This window comes from Physcomitrium patens, chromosome 1, assembly GCF_059467195.1.
Source record: "Physcomitrium patens ecotype Gransden chromosome 1, ASM5946719v1, whole genome shotgun sequence".
Classification (NCBI taxonomy): Eukaryota; Viridiplantae; Streptophyta; class Bryopsida; order Funariales; family Funariaceae; genus Physcomitrium; species Physcomitrium patens.
The window spans coordinates 11,389,315-11,406,685 of NC_143410.1; the positions used below are offsets into that span (position 1 = coordinate 11,389,315).

A 17,371-nucleotide genomic window follows, 5' to 3' on the forward strand; every position below is an offset into this window, starting at 1 on the left:
TCACCCCAACAGCAGCAATCACCAAAGCGTCCTGTTGGCCTTACTTTTGAACCCCTCTGGATGGAAAACCTCTTCCCAGACGACGTCGGTCGGCCTCTTGTTCGGCGAATGAGTTGACGTTCTTGGGCCACAAGATTGAATGCACGAGAAAGACTACAAGGGATAGGGATGAATGCTTCTTTCGGTTCACATTTTCGCATCCAAACCGAGGAGGCCGTGCGGATGAATCCGCAAATGTATTGTGCGGGGCGTCTATTCTCTTTCACGAGCGAATTCCCTCACCGAATCTCAGATTGTCGCCATAGCCAAGATGGCGTCTACCTCCATGTCTCTCACGCGTGCGTGCAAGGTCCATGCGGTCTTAGCGTGCTCAATTCCTTCAGTGTCCTCCGCTTTTCTCACAACTAATGTCACCTTTTTGGGTCAACCAGTGGAAATGCCATCGCAGCGGTGGTCTCAGAGAAGGTGTAGCAGGCCGGGTCCGGTGACAGTCCGAGCGGAGGAGGTGAAGGAGGTCACTCAAGCGAAGGGTCTATCCAGGGAGAGTGGTGGGCAGTGGTTGAGCTGCACGACTCGTCATGTGCGAATTTATGCTGGGTATGTTGATCCCGAGACGCAAGTTATGGACCAGTCCCAGCTGGATAAGCTTACATTGATGCTCGACCCGGATAATGAATTCGAGTGGCCTGAGGAGATGGTGGAGAAAGTGTATGACAAATACAGGGAACTCGTCGAAACCTACGCAGTAAGTCCTTTGAATCCCACCTCGTTGATGAGTTCCAAGCACCCACTAGAAGCATGAATTGCGAAAGCCATTAACTGGAAAGATTAGCGCTGCAGAATTCCGCGTTGTAGCATTGGAGTGACGAAGCAGTAGAATTCAGAAACCGCCGTAGCGGTTTTTCGATTCAGAAAGTGAATGACGTTCAAGCGTTGAACGAATCGCTTGAAATCATGCTCCCCCACTAGTCGCAAGATTTCCTCAGTTAAGCTTGTGAACAATAAGTTGCTTGCTTAACCCAATGTTTCAATTCCTAGCGTTGAGACCTTGAATGAACCACCAACTAAGGAATGCGAATAGCCTTTCTGAAGGTTCAGCCAAAACGCTCTTGCTAGGGGTTATTCGGAAGCATTTGTTCTTCACTTCGAGAGAACATCAACGGACAAGTCTGCATCCAATGTCCTCAGAAATTTTACGTCCTAGTCGACATGGCTCGTAAGAATTACGGATTCACCCCACTGTCGTCACAAGTCTGTAGGTTCCCAGCCACAGAATCCACGAGACGAACACGCGCTGCAAAACAACGCATGAACTCTGCTGAACACAAACCACGCACGTAGCTCCCCTTGACTTAAGAAGAAAAAAAAGCTCATAACCCAGTTGCGCATTTCAACCGCAGGGTGCAGATTTGACGGAGTACACGCTGCGGCTGATCGGGTCCGACCTGGAGCACTACATCCGAAAGCTGCTGCTAGCGGGGGAGCTCAAATACAACTTGGACTGTAGGGTGCTGAACTTCAGCATGGGTAAGCCCCGCATCGACCCAGCGGACTTGGACGACGTCGAGGTGGAGGAGTGAGCGCCGCAGCAGCAGCAACCGTGTTGGATGTTTACGGTGATCGGCCAGCGATGTGTCAGTGGAATGTAATCTCATCAACAACACACACACACACACACACTGACACATTTTTACAGACACAGATCCACACAGACCGACCAGCTCATTTGCAGCTTGTTATGTGTACATTCCTTGTCGCCGAAGCACGTTATTCTTTTTTTGACCATCACTCGAACTATTGCAGATAGGCTGTTGAAGAAAAAGCATGGGAATCAATTGAGTAATTGTAAGTAGCCTCTTTATTTTTGGCAAGTTTTGAGTTGAATCATGTTGCCCCGTTTAAACACGATCTTGTCTTGGAGTTTCTGTGTGGATGAAGTGCATGTGGTTTAGTTTATTTAGGTGATTCCGTGTTGAAGGTTTGGTGTTTTCAACCGAATGTTAGATAGATTGTAGGGTCTGTGAGTTGGGTTGTGATCATGGAGACTGTTTCGTTGCTGTTAGGATAGGACTGTGCAAACAGTACCAATCATAGAGTTTTCGCTATTGGCAATATATGTAGAACATTTTTTTTGTTGAGTTTTTGTAAATGTGTTGTATGATTGAATCAACTATTTTGCTAGTTGCTTACTTGAAGCTAACAAAAAAAAGTATTTTCATAAATAATTGTGTAGGAAGACTATTTCATCACGAGCCTAGTTGTCAAAGTTTGCATTTTCATATTGGTCTTATAAAGATTATAATACCACTTTCAAAAAACACCCTTTGAAACTTATTTCCACCACACTTTGCACAATTATTACACTTTTCAAAACTACAGTGTTTTCATATTATGTACATTTAAAAACTTTGTCACAATTTGAAGACACCACTTAGAAGTTAGTAATTATTTTTCATCAGTTTTCTCAATGCTAAAATTTGCTTTGCTGGCTTGTAACAATTTTCTCTAAGATATTCTTGTAGCACTAATATTATAATAATAATTAATTATTTAAATGAATAAATAGAAACTACATTTCAAGAGTTTATACTAAGAATACAAACATTTTTGCCTTAAATAAACATTTGCTTAAAGCCCTCACATCCTATTGGCAGAAATAGAAAGACACATCCTCTTACATGTTATAATATATATATATATATATATATATATATTTCAAACACTAAATTTAGTAAATTTATAAATACAATCTTGTAAACATCAATTATTATATTATATATTATTTATGATGTTTAAAATTATATATATTGATTATAAATAGACTTTTAAAATCTAAGACATGTGTTTTAAAAGTTACAACCAATTAATGAATAATTTAAAAAAAAGAAATCTTAAATCATATGTCTACTATTGAATATCCATATTTTTGAGGATAAAAAAGAGTAACAAAATGCATATATTTATTAAAATATTATTTTGATAAATAAAAAATTAAAAACTAATGCACATTATTAATACAAATCTATTGTGATATAAGAAGTTTTATAAAACCTCACTTATAATCCCTTACATAATAAAGAAAATTATTTATCTCTAGAACTCACTTCTATTATGACTTATTAGCCATAATTAGAAAAAAATGAGAATAAAATTACAGAATGTTAAATAGACCCATGCTTTTACTAAATTGACCCACCTTTAATGAAGAATATAATAATCTTAATGAATGTGGTTGATTTTCATTGGTTGCAAATCCAATAATATAGAAATGAATCTAGATATATTTATTTATTTATTTATTTTTCATGATAGTTATGATAGGTGGATTGTTTTAGTAAAAAATGGGTCTATTTAAAATTCCACTTAAATAAACATGTCCATTTTTTAAAATTTTTTAAAATTTTTTTCCTATGGAGAAACTATGAAAATGAATGAAATAACTATTCTTGTAGATTTACTTCTGATCATTCTGTTTAGAGCATTAGATGTAGTTGGTGCTCTCCATGTTATTTACTATAGTCTACACTATTTATTGTAGCTATAATGTTTGGAATATAGTGGAGAAACACTGTTTATCTTCTCTCCTTCTCTTTGTATAAAGGATCTAATCTTATCAATAAACTTACTTTGTGTGTGTGTGTATTTACATATATATGCATATTACTTCTAGATATTATTGTCTTTCTTTCTCTAAAATATTCTCAACATATTATTAGCATGATTGCTTTTATACTCTAGTCTTAGTTCTTAGTTCTTAAAAACTTATGTGTATATATATATATATATATATATTTTTTTTGTTTTTTCTTTATTTTTATTTATTTATTTTTTCCTTGTGCTATTGTTGCTATTATTTTTGCTACTATTGTTGTTGTTACTGCTGCTATTGCTGTTGTTTTTTTGCTGCTACTCCTACTATTGCTATTGTCCTACTACTATCGTTGCTGTCATCGACTACTGCTGACTGCCGCTCACTGTTGTTGACTGCTACCAATTGTTGTTGTTTGCCACTGATTGCCATTGACTGTCGCCAACTGACGCTATTTACCACCGATTGTCACTGATTACTGTTGACTGCCATTGATTGATGCACCTTGTTGTAATCTGCTGCAGACTCTTATTTTTGTGAAAGAAAAAAGAAAAAAGAAAAAAGAAATTCTAAATTTTTTTCTTAACATTTTTGATTTCAAGTTTTAACTTTATTATTCTATTTGGCTTTACATTCTAAGGTACATTTTACTCAACCTTTTCTACTTAAACTAGCATTTTTTTATTTTTTATTTTTTTTTATTCATAGATTTATTCATAATGAGTGCTTTAACATCTTCAATTGCATGTACTATGTTTCCAACTATCACTACTATATTCTAACATTTTAAAGCTCTTCTATTTCCACCATTGAGTGCTGATAAAAAAAAATATATATTATGAATAAAAATGGCTAAAAGTAAATTTATTTGCAAAACAACTATTTGATACAATTCCTTTTGAAGAATCTTCTACTATAAGTACTTCAATTCCTATTGTTATCCATTGGAAAACACTTCTTCTCCTTCGTGGACATCTTGTACGTGCATTACAACATCAATATTTAGAAATGGAAGATCCAGCCAAGCTTTGGGAGAATCTTAAATCTAGATTAGATCATCAAAAGACCATTTTCTTTCTACGTGCATGTCATGATTGGATATATTTACATTGTCATGATGTACCACGTCTAAGAGATGAAAGAGTGTGGAAATTATTGTAATGTAGGAGATCTTAGTTCAAAGTATTAGAACAAATTATCTTAGAAATATAGTTAACAGTCAAAAAGGTAGTAAAACAAAAAGGTACCAATGTTGCCTTTTAGAAAGGTGACTTCTACTTACTTTGTAGCACCATAAGTAAGGCAAAACAAAGTAGATTGGTAAAATAAATGATATGAGCATCTTTAGAAGAAAGTTAAGAGTAAATTCTAGAAAAATTTACTTAGAAAAACTAGATATTGATACCCGGAGAAGGCCGGTTGTGAAGGAGGGTCGAAATTAGATCCTGAGCCACAAAACCGAGTCTCGACGACGACTCCGAGGTTCTTTTGTAAATCAAAGAGTAGAGTTTGATAGCAGATTGGATAAGGTTTCTATGAGCATTGGTTTTGGGCAATTTGGAGTTGTTATGACTTTGTAAGAGCTTTGCAAAGTCAAAGTTTGTTTTGGATGACTTGGGTTTTATGAAATAAAATAGGGTTTATATTTTGGATGATTTTAAGAGTTTTGTAATAGATCTATAGGTGAAATTTTTTGGGTTTATGGTTATAGTTGTGTTTAATATGTATTATGAATTTGAGCTCGATTTAACGGTTTAATTGAGGATTATTGAGGTTTAAATGGGTCAAGGTCTTAGAAAGTAGAATTTTAGGTCTAGTGAGGGTTTTTAAGATTTTTTGCAATCTACTAATTGGATTGGAATGAAATTTATGTGAAAGGATATTAGACTTGTTTTTCTATGTGTATGAGAATTTTAAGATCAATCAAACAGTGAAAAGAAGAGATATTGGCTCTAGGAGATTGGCATAAAGGTTGGAGAAAGAGGCCGGCCAATACCCAAGCACATTTTTGAGGTTATTGTCTATTTAGTAATTTCGATCCTTTTCAAATTTTTTTGTCTTTGTTTTAAACTTATTTTTTAATAAGTGTGAAAAATTTGAATTAAGATCAACGGTTTATTCATTAGTTATTGAGGTTTAAATTTGTTATATGAATTACTAGGATTTGATTAGGGATTGGTTTAGGGTTTAGAGTTTGGTTAGGATTTGTTTTAGGATTTAGGATTTGGATTAGGGTTTGATTAGGGTTTGATTTAGGATTAGGTTTTGGTTTAGAATTTGATTAGGATTTGATTTAGGGTTAAGATTTAGTTAGGGTTTGATTTAAGGTTTAGGATTTGGATTAGGATTTGGTTAGGGTTTGATTTAGGATTTAGGATTTGGATTAGGATTTGGTTAGGATTTGATTTAGGATTTAGGATTTGGTTTTGATTTAGGGTTTGATTTAGAGTTAGGATTTGATTAGGATTTGATTAGGATTTGGTTTAGAGTTTGGTTTAGGGTTTGATTTAGGATTTAGGGTTTGGTTTAGAATTTGGTAAGGATTTTATTTAGGATTTAGGGTTTGGTTTAGGGTTTGGTTTAGGATTTAGGATTTTATTAAGATTTAAGATTTAATTAATTTTGGCCTAAAGTTTGAATCAAGTCCAATAGGATTTAACTAGAATTAAATTAAGATTGAATTGAGATGTATTTGAGAGATATTTGTGATCATTCTAATATTTCTTTAAGATTTCTTAATGTTTCTTTGAAATTTTTTTGAGGTTTTTTTGAATTTGATTAAAGCTTGCTTAATATTATTATAGTCTAATTAGAATTTAATTAGTATTCTATTATATTTAGGATTTTTTTGTTACAATTTCCATTCTACCTTCCACAGTCACGTGCCCAGAGCATTCTCAAGCAAGACTTCACGTATTATGACAACTTGTCTTGGATTTTCTAAATTTAAATACTTTCAACCATGAAATATATTATATTATCTGACAACTACGATTATGTGGACAAAGCACCTCTAAAGAAGAAATGATTGAGAATAATCTCTCTACATTTCCTCCCGCATTTGTTATGCTTGCATAACAATATAGGAATATGAAATTTCAAAGTCATCCTGATCTCATGTTGTATCTACTTCTTATGAAAGTAATTATAATGCACAGTAATCTCCACGTAATGCAGAAGCTCATCCTATTGAAACCATGGTTCCAGAATCTCATACACTTAATATTTCAAAGTCTAAGAAATAATTATACAAACATAGAAAATATGCTCATAAGCACCAGATTAGTCATGGTTGTGACCATTTCTACCCATATAGAAAGAATAAATATTCTACAACTAATTATAGTAGAAAATAAAAATCAGAGATGCATTCTTACCATAAATGTGGAATGATCGGACATTTGGCACATGCATGCCATACTTCAAAAGACTTTATTAAAATGTTCTAAGAAAATAAGAAACTTTGAGTTGAGACTCGTGAATTTTATACTATAGATGCATCCATGAATTCAATTGGTATTGATGATTTAGAAGCTTATATGAATGACAAAACCTCTAATGATGAATCAAATGATGTGCTCATTGATTTTGCAACAACACATACTATCCTATAGAATAGACAGTTTTTTATTGAAAAATCTTCAACTTGGTAAATTAAAAATTTGATGACTATGGTTGGATTGAATGCATTTCATTTCGAAGAAGGAATAGCAATGGTAAAATTTCCTACAAGCTCTATCATAAAATATAAACATGCAAGATTTGCACCCTCAGCACCTCGGAGTTTAATCAGCTACTGAGATGTGCGTACCAATGGTTATCACCTCTCAATTATAATTTTAAATAGGCAAGAGGTTTTGGTCCTTGAATAGAACCATAAAGCTATAGGAAAAGCCTTTGCTATGACAAATGATTTACACCTGATTGCAATCTAGCCTCCTATTATATTTCATTTTGCATCATCTATAACAAAGAGTCACATTTTTCTTTGGAATGGATAATTGGAACATCTACGATCTATATTATTTCGGAAGATAATTCCATGTATAATTAGACATAATTTAAGACCTGCAGATGTAAATTCTATAGAATTATGTTGTGTATATATACAGGGTAAGATGATTATTTAGCCATCAATTTAGAAACTCTCACAAGAATTACCACCAATGCTTAAAAGATTGCACAGTGATATTTATAGTCCTATTTATCCAATATGTGGACCATTTTATTATTATTCTTTTATCCTTATTGATGCATCACGCAAACAATCACATGTTTCATTATTATCACCTTGAAACATCGTATTTACTAATCTTATATCTATGCTCATTCATTTTCAAGCATATTTTCTTGATTATCCTATCAAAACATTACATATGGATAATACAAAAGAATTTGCATCAAAGTCCTTTAAAGACCATTATACTGCAACATGGATTGAGTTGACATATTATATTCTATATGAACATGCTCAAAATGGACTTGCAGAGTCATTTATAAAGCCTATACAATTCATTACTCAGCCACTCCTTCATGCAAATTTACTTGCATGTATGTGAGATCATGCAGTTTTGCATGTTGCAACATTAGTATGCCTCCATCTTTCTTTTCTTCAAATTATTACATCACAAGAGCTTATTTCAAGTCGTATTCCAAATATATCTCACCTACAAATATTTAGTTGCCATACTTGGTTTCTAGTACCAGAATCTCAACGGCGTACCATTGAAGCTCATTGACAAGAAGGCATATATGTTGGATTTGATTCACCAAGTATTATTCATAGAATTGATCCATCAACTAGCACATTATTACATGCTTATTTTTAAAATTACCGTTTTGAAGAGAATGTATTTCCATCTCTTTATTAAAGAGTATTTAATCAATAAAAAAATATATTATTTGCATTTGGAGCATCAAAAATATTTACAATGAATCTTGATCCTAGGACATCTTTGGTTGAATGTGTCTAAAATGGATTGCAAATGAAACACCTAATGGCTTCAATGATACTCCTAGGATTACTAAGATATCAATTAATGGGACTTAAAGTGGACGTGCTGAAATTACAATACGACTAACAAATATACCTCAAGTTAAAACATCAACAATTAAAAGGACTTGTAGACCGGATAAGCAATTACAAAAGAAGAAAGCTATAACATGTGGTGATTGTGGTATTATTTCTATGGAAGTTCCTACTAAACCTACGAGACCATCAATTATTGACAATATGTCTATGCACATTATACCTTCACCTCATGCTATAGAAAATTTTGAAATTAGGAGGAATAAAACCAAGTTGAATACAAAATTATTTGTTCTATATTGTGCTACAAATGACCTTTGGAATAGACCATCTATTATAATAGATAAATCATTTGTATTCATAATGGCAGAAGCTCTTTCTTACGAGAAAAAAGATCTTATATCTCAAATCATTTAAGAAGTGATGCGTTGCTCTAATTGGTTAAAATAAAAAACTGCCATCAAGGAAGAATATGCTTCTTTGTGTAAGAGGAAAGTCTTTGGTCTAATTGTGGATACTCTTACTTCTGGCCTTGTGGGATATAAGATGCTAAAGGTCAATTAACCCGCTATAAAGCTTGTCTTGTTATTCAAGGATTTATCCAATGGTTTGGCATTGATTATGAATCCATATATTTTTTAGTCATAGATTCAATTACATTCCGATATATTATAGGAATGGCAGTTCATGTCATCCTTGAAATGTGTCTCATGGATGTCGTAATTGCATATTTATATTGTTCACTTGATGCAAATATTTATATAAAAGTTCTACCTGATTTGGAAATAGGAACTCCAAATGTACCTACTCTAAGACGATATTGTGGTATTAAATTACATAAGGCCCTGTATGGTCTAAAAAAATCTGGACGTATGTAATATCAATGTCTCCGAGATTATTTAATTATAAATAAGTTTACAAGTGATCCACTAATCTCTTATTTATTTATTTATCAAACGAGATAAAATTGATTTTGTGATCATCTCTGTATATGTTGATAATCTTAACCTAGTGGATATTAGATCTACATGCATTGTAGCTAATAACCTACTTATACGTGAAATTGAGATGAAAATGTTAGAAAAAATAACTTTTTGCATTGATCTTCAGATTATGCATCTTATAGATGGTAGCATTTTTCTCTACTAACTAACATATATTAGATAAATCTTATGGAGATTCAATATAATTGATGCTTATCCATTGTCCACATCAATGGTTAGACATGGTTGTGATGGTCATGATCCATACTATCTATATGACGAATAAGAAGAAATATTAGGAGAACAATGTCCATACCTTGCAGTAATTGGAGCACTTTTATATTAAGCCACATCTACTAGACCAGATATTACATTTGTAGTTAGTGTTCTTACAAAACATAATGCACATCCAACACTACTATATTAGAATGGTATCAAACATTTATTACGTTATTTAAAAGGCACTAAAGATTTGGGATTATACTACATATGATCTGCAGATCCAAAATTGGATGGATATTTTGATGCAAGATATAAATTTGATATTGCAATAGCTAAATCTCAAACAAGCTATGTATTCTTAAGACATGAAGTTGCAATATCATGGAAATCAATTAAACAAAGTATAATTGCAACTTCATCCAACCATGCAAAAATTATTGCTTTACATGAGGCATCTAGAGAATGTATTTGGTTGTGATCAATTGATAAACTCATTCAAATAATATGTGGATTTTTATATGATGATTCTCCAACTATCTTGTATGAAGATAATAGCACTTGTGTTGCACAAATACAAATTGGTTTCATTAAAAGGGACATGAAAAAACATATTGATCTAAAGTATTTTAATTATACCCATGACTTGGTTACTGATCAAGTACTTAAGATCAAGAAAATTGAATCTGCAAATAATCTTGTTGATCTCCTCACCAAAGCTCTCCCTTTGTGCAACCATCGCCGATTTACTTATGGCATTGGCATGCAAAGATTTGCTTTTCTTAAGCAAGAAAGTTAATGAATTCTTGAGATAAAGTTGTATTCTTTTTCCTTTATCTATGTTTTATCTTTAAATATAATAAAGTTTTCTTAAATAAGGTTTTAATAAAGTAGCAGTTGTTGAAGTTACAAGATTACAAAAAAAAATATAGATCATAATTCTATGCATACAAATATTATGACATGCGAGGAGGAGTGATGAGAGCATTAAATGTAGCCACTGCTCTCCATGCTATTTACTATAATCTACAGTATTTATTGTAGCTACAGTGTTTGGAATGTAGTAGGGAGACACTGTTTATCTTCTCCCCTTCTCTTTGTATAAAGGATCTAACCCTATCAATAAACTTACTTCGTGTGTGTGTGTTTACATATGTATGCATATTACTTCCAGCCACTATTGTCTCTCTTTCTCTAAAATACTCTCAACAAATTCGATGAACTTGAGAGGCAATAATGTTCCCAAGAGAAGGCAGAGTTCCATTGGACGTGAACGACGAAGCGAACCAAACGTGCCCTCCACAATTCGGAAGGGAACCACCTCCCGTTAAAAATAGCTCTGTTCACACTACAATCAGAATTCAACCCTCGTTCACACTATGACCACAAAGTAAATCCCATTCACACGGCCATCCAAATCCAACCTCCGTTCACACTGCAAGCTCGTGTAGGGGAAACCGATGCCGGGACGCAGAGAGATCGATCAACTCGCAAGAAGGCACAGAACGACGACGACGAGGAGAAGCGCAACAAGAAGCAGGAGACGAATCCAGTGTGTGGGGATTCAATCCATTGCCTCTGCTGCGGCCCCCCGGTCCCGTTGCGTCCAATTCCTGCCCTCTGATGCGGTAGTTTGCAGGCCAGAAAGAAATTTCGAGCTGCTGTGCACAAAGGGGAGGCGTGGGATTCATTCAGGTTCATGTAATGGCCGGGAGAAGCCCACCTCGGCACAGACACGATGGATCGTCGCCCCTACCTCTGGGGATGGACGCCAGCCCTGCCCCTGCTCGTTGGGTTTGTCCCTGAACCTCTCTCGCTGGATCTGATTGCCACGGTTCGCAGCATATAACCCTATTGTAATTGATTGCCTAAGTCAGAAGGGTTTATATGTTAGGTTCCTTCCCCCAATCTGTCGGAAAAAGAAAAAGGAAAAAACGCTTGGTCACATTTGTGCATTGGGGTTTGTCCTAGCTTGTTCCGACTTATGCGTTGGGGTTGTTGTATAAACTCGAGGAACGCAATCTGTATCTGAAACTGTTAGAAGTCGATTATTGCAAGCTGAGTTTGCTTGGTACTGAAGCAGGCTTTGAGGTTCCTGTCAGGCTAGAGTAGATTAGCACACATGTTGAGCAGCTAATAGTGTAATTTGACACCGGTCATGCATCAATGTGATTTCATGTTGGCAAGACTTTCATTATAGGACTTTGCACTGCCGTAGAATGGTTTTCTTACTTTGCATATGTCTCGAATTTTTTTGTTACGTCTTTAATGATTTGACGCAGGTGTCGATGCAATTATGGATTTAGTCTGCAAGATGTGATTGCACTAGATACCAACCTGAGATCCTTTGGATTTGATTGATACAGAACGGACCACAGACTGTGTGGCCGCATGATCCTCGCACAGGCTGGAGCTATTGTGTGTTTATTCCATCGTGGGTGGCTGTTCCCGAGGGAAAAGAATCTGATGGAAAAGCCATCAACCCCAAAGTGGTATCTTACATTTTTTCTATAGCTTTTCGTTCGCCGAAGTACAGCTCGCTATCTTTGATTGTTGCATATGTGTTTTAATCAAGGGAAACATGAGTGTTGTGTATTCGGAATATCAACCTCTGAACAACGCTGTTGACAAGGTTCATCTCTCTGTACTCGTGATGATTTTAGTTTGAAATTCATGTATGTATGGCAGTTCTTCGAAGTACAAGTCGGTATTCAGTCTCCAGATGGCATCAGCACATTGCGACCAATTCTTAGAAGGTTCAGCGATTTTCTAAAGCTGCATGCTGCGGTTGGTTACGAAGCTGAATTCTTCTATGAAACATTGTATTGAATTGACATGCGCTTATGTGACCCTGAGCTTTATATGTACCTTTCCTTTCTCTTCCAGTTGCTTACGATTAGGGCACATCTACAGTCCAAAATTCTGGTTTTTTGTCGCCGTCATCACTAACTTGTCTTCCTGTTATCGCTAATCGTGATAACATGACATAACAACTTTTTTCGTATCTTCATAGTATGCCCTATTTAATTTTCTGGAGATTTTTGTAGGTAAAGAAATTGTTTCCAAAGAAGAAGCTACCAGCAGCTCCTCCTAAAAATTCATTGATGAGGATCAATTCAAACCAGGCTCTTCTTAAGGAGGTAAGGTTGAAGTTTCTGTTTCATGAAATTGTATATATGCTAGAAGTGGTTACCGGCTATTTAAAGCGGACTAGGGTTTTATGTGGAAGGATTTCGAAAACTCAGTTTCTAGACCGTTTATTTTATTTCATGTTATTTTATTCGTATGGAGGAGGTTACACCGCATGAACATATCAGAATCAATGACTGATTAAGCTTTATTTTCTCCTGCGCAGAGAAGACATACTTTGGAGGATTGGATGGGAAGGTTACTCGCTGATATCGATATCTCCCGTAGTGTACCCCTGGCCTCATTCCTGGAGCTGGAGGCTGCAGTCCGATCTGGTATGTTTCGACAAGCCCCATTTATGTTAATCATCACGTGCCTGATTGTTGGCAGAAATCTTTTTCGAAAACACCTCCACTCTCAGTATCCGGTTCCTCATAGTGGTGATTGTGATTGTTTGTAGCAATCTCAGAAAGGCAATCGCAGCTGAGTGTGACCAGCAGCATTCCATTGCAATCCACTTCTAAACTTCGCTCTGGAGTATCCTGGACTGGAGGTGGTTCCTCAGTAGTATCTCACGGTTACTCTACTTTGGATTATGGAAGTGATGCGACCTACGAGAACTCCGTCGTAGGCACTCCAAGCAAAGGCAGTGAAGGTGAATTGGAGGCAGAAATGGAAGCTCTGGCTCTTGAAGAACAGACTGCTAGTATTGCTGCAGCAATAGAGAGTAGAGAGAATCAGCAGCAAGAGAAGATCACTTCAGTGGGGTTGATCAGTAACAGTAGTGAAAGAGTTGGGATGGGGATGCAGACTCGAGCAGTGTTTATGGATTACGTCGCAGCAGATGAGGTGTGTCCATTTAGACTGTTTTGTGTGCATGTCTTTCCCTTATGTACGTAGTGCAATTAGTATTGTTTTACTAGTTTGAAAAGCATGTTAGCCCATAGGCTTGTTTTGGTACCATGAATATTTTCACATGAATTAGTCATTTGATTCATCGTTATTCATTTTGAGTCATTTATCACGTGGAAACCCACGCGGTCATTTCTTTCCACTCAATAGCAAAATCATCAATGTATTTATCGTGGTCCCGTTTGCGCACAGCCATCATCACAGAATCAACCGCCGAATGGTCAGGAAATGCCAGCTGTTACAACTGTGAACCAGGTTGGTTTGGCAGGGACAAGCTTAGACGAAACAAGTCTAAAATCTCCTTTGAGTTTAGGGTCTCGGCACAGACACAGAACATCTCAGGAAAGTCTATCCAGCGAGATAAGCTCTGCTCCAGGAAGCGACCTTTTAAGAGGTGTGTCTATGGATTTACATACTGAAAACCCCTTGATGAGTTCATCAGGTGCTAATCCAAGTGGTGAACCTCATTCGCCAGACGCAGAGTCCTTGAAAGGGGTAGGAACGGTGTTTCCAGCTGACCAGCGAAGCAAGGTCAAGCGAGTGATGGGTACATTGCAGAGACGCTTTTTGACTGCGAAAACTGACATGGAAGATCTGCTAGGTCGCCTGAGTCAAGAAACTGCTGTTAAAGAATTCCTTACAACTAAGGTAGCATTATGGGTTTACTACTGTCAACTATTAACTTGATGATATAGTTCGCAGTTTGACCAAGTAGATAAGACGCTATGAATGAAGTTCGTGTTGCTCAAGACCATCAGCAATGGTATAGATTTACTTTGCTTAATTCAACAAAACTCTGACTGATTTTGCGAGATTTGCTGCAATAGGACGGAAGGCTCACATATTTTGGCTTGTTCTGGCAGGTGAGAGACTTAGAAAGTGAGATTGATGGAATGCGACGAAAGAGTCGAGAGGTATTGCAGCGAGCTGTTTGGGCAGAACGAGAACGCATGATCTCTCTGCAATGGGAGCTAGATGATTGTCGTGTGGCTTTGCAGTCAAGCGAAGAGAACGTTCAGTCTTTACAAGTACACCTTACATCCTTGTGTGACCGCACTTCTTGGGCTAACTATGTACCTAATCATCTTTGAAGATTAACATACTATACTGAAGAGAATGGGCTTTTGATTCTTGGTTCGAGTGATACATATGGACTCTAGTAATTAGACGTTGAAGTGTGTCTGCCTATGCGTAGCATTGAAGATGCTTCATCATTCCAACGATTCAATTTTTCGATCTCCACAAGATTGCAACACTGATGTGAAGGAAACATGAAAACAATGACATAGAAACTCACACGACTGTTCCCTTTGTTTTGAAACTAATTGAACTGCACTAGAAATCTTAGATTTGTCCTAATTTGGATTCAACTGTACAATTCACCTTAGCAAGAGTACGAGAAATACTGAAAGAGTCGAGTTGTAAGAAGCTTTTGAAACGTAACCTAGTTGTTTTATCAATCTGGATTCTGCAGGCTTCAAAGGGTCAGTTAGAAGAAAAACTTCAAGAAGTTTTGGCTAAGTTTGAAACGATGGAGAAGGAGTTGGCGGATGTTAATCAGCAATATCACTCACTTCAACAAGAAGGTGATTCTGTGGATGCTCAAGCACGTGCGGAGAAGAAGGTATGCGGATGATTTTCACCTTATCTTTACAGTCGGTGCGTCGAAATTCAAAGGCAAGAAATCCATAAAGTTTTTACATCATGCAATCTCATACGCTGACAATTCTTGATTATTTGTCGTGTAGGTTTTGGCGAAAGAAGTAAAGAATCTACGAGCTTCACATATGGAAATCAAGCAAGAGGTGAAGCAAGCTATGCAGGCCAAGGCCTCCTTGGAGGTGAGCTTGTTCATACTTCTACTTTGTGTAAATGTAGCTCCCATTTGGCTTCTATGTTAAATTTTTCGAAGATATGTTTGGAATTGCAGGTGGATTATTCTTAGTCACTCACTTCCAGTATCGGGACCATTCTTTTGGTACAACCACAGGCAATCCTAAGCGAACAGAAGCAAAAGCAAGAGAAGGCTCAGGTAACACGAGTCAAGTTTGTACGTGAAATAGCAATGTTGCAGGCTCGTTTACGGGAATGCAACATGGATGAGCTTTATAAAAGAAATGGTTCTCTAGGACGGACCGAGGCTTCAGATATGGTGGCTACTTTCGAGAGCCGCATCAGCCTTCTGATCGGACAGGTGATATAACTTCCAACCTTGATATTGAAAATGGTGTAGTGTACGTTTTGGGCTGTCATTAGTGGAACAGTTTGCGAGCAAGGCTAACGAAGTTCATTTTATTCTGTTAGTTTTGCATTGTACTGTAATTGGTTCCTTCGAGAATTATCGAATCACGTGCACATGCACATTGGTTACTTCCTCATGAAAAAATGTCATTGACCTGAAAGTAAAATGGATCACAGGCTCAGTTACTTGTACAGGAGGACGAGGAGCTCCGCAAAGCCGACTCATCAACGCATTGGCCTTCACCCAGACTACACGAAGAAAGTAATGGTGATTCTGGGGTTACCTTCTACACTGACAAAGACTCTGAAGCAGCTTTGCGCAAAATGTTGATCGATGCGTTTATTGAGCAGGCACAACTTTGCAGGTCTCTGAACTCTTTGACTTGCAACGCTCTCATGTCTAAAGAAGCTACATAATTAGGCCTAACGTAGAGACGCGGGTCCCACAAAATAGTGCACCAAATTGCATATTTCAAATGTAACTAATGTTGTCCTAGAAAAGCTAGCCACACAGTACTTCATCCTTGATCATATCATACACTGATTAAAGCGTAGACCTCATTCTCGATGACATCGATGACCCGTTTAGTCTGCTTCATAGTGGAGATACCGAGGGGTATCTGCCTTCCGTGCCACCTTTACTTATTCTCTTATTTCTATGCACGAGCTTTTTATTTTTGTTTTTTTCATTAACAGGGTTAGGTGATTTCACTCCACTTGAGGTTTCTGACTTTGGATCTGTAGAATAATATCTACTGAACTGAATCACTATTTAGTTGATGGATTCTTCTCAAAATTAGTGCTCCTCGGTGACACCAACTGTGACACTGCAGCTGGGTGTGCACAATTTTGAATATAGTATGTGGGGTTTTCTCTACCACAAGCAAATGGCTCTTTTATCTATATTACACTGCAGATTCACAGTTTTTTTGATGAAAACGTAAATTCTCTTGTTGTGTGGAAAGGTTAAGGCTAGACTTGATATCGTATCTGTTGAAAATTATAGCGGATAATCATAGAAAACCTTGAAAGCCATGATATCCATCGGAAATCTCAAAATGACCAACTAAACGTAAGTTATGAGAAATAGTTGAGAATGGTTTTACAAAGCATAATTTGTCATACTAGTTTTATTAAAAGTTTTTTGCTCGAAATAAAAAGATAATGAAAATTTTTTTTAGCTTTATAATGAATTTTGACACACAACTAAGTATATGCAATGCTTTGATTATGATGAAAGTAAACATGTACACTAATGTATTCTAATAC

At 36.3% G+C, this 17,371-nt stretch overlaps 2 protein-coding genes across 2 annotated transcripts; both read left to right on the forward strand.

The window, feature by feature from the left end:
* Positions 1–267: 267 nt before the first annotated feature.
* On the forward strand, positions 268–1,905 carry LOC112284261 (NAD(P)H-quinone oxidoreductase subunit M, chloroplastic). Its single transcript, XM_024523935.3, has 2 exons — positions 268–745; positions 1,401–1,905. The coding sequence occupies exons 1-2, from the start codon at positions 311–313 to the stop codon at positions 1,578–1,580; spliced, it is 615 nt and encodes a 204-aa protein (XP_024379703.1). The 5' UTR covers positions 268–310; the 3' UTR covers positions 1,581–1,905.
* Positions 1,906–11,308: 9,403 nt separating this feature from the next.
* On the forward strand, positions 11,309–17,005 carry LOC112291743 (PX domain-containing protein EREL2). Its single transcript, XM_024539596.3, has 12 exons — positions 11,309–11,614; positions 12,187–12,312; positions 12,509–12,607; positions 12,868–12,960; positions 13,176–13,284; positions 13,410–13,798; positions 14,054–14,509; positions 14,725–14,889; positions 15,336–15,485; positions 15,610–15,702; positions 15,852–16,055; positions 16,280–17,005. The coding sequence occupies exons 1-12, from the start codon at positions 11,525–11,527 to the stop codon at positions 16,517–16,519; spliced, it is 2,214 nt and encodes a 737-aa protein (XP_024395364.1). The 5' UTR covers positions 11,309–11,524; the 3' UTR covers positions 16,520–17,005.
* The last annotated feature ends 366 nt before the right edge of the window (positions 17,006–17,371 follow it).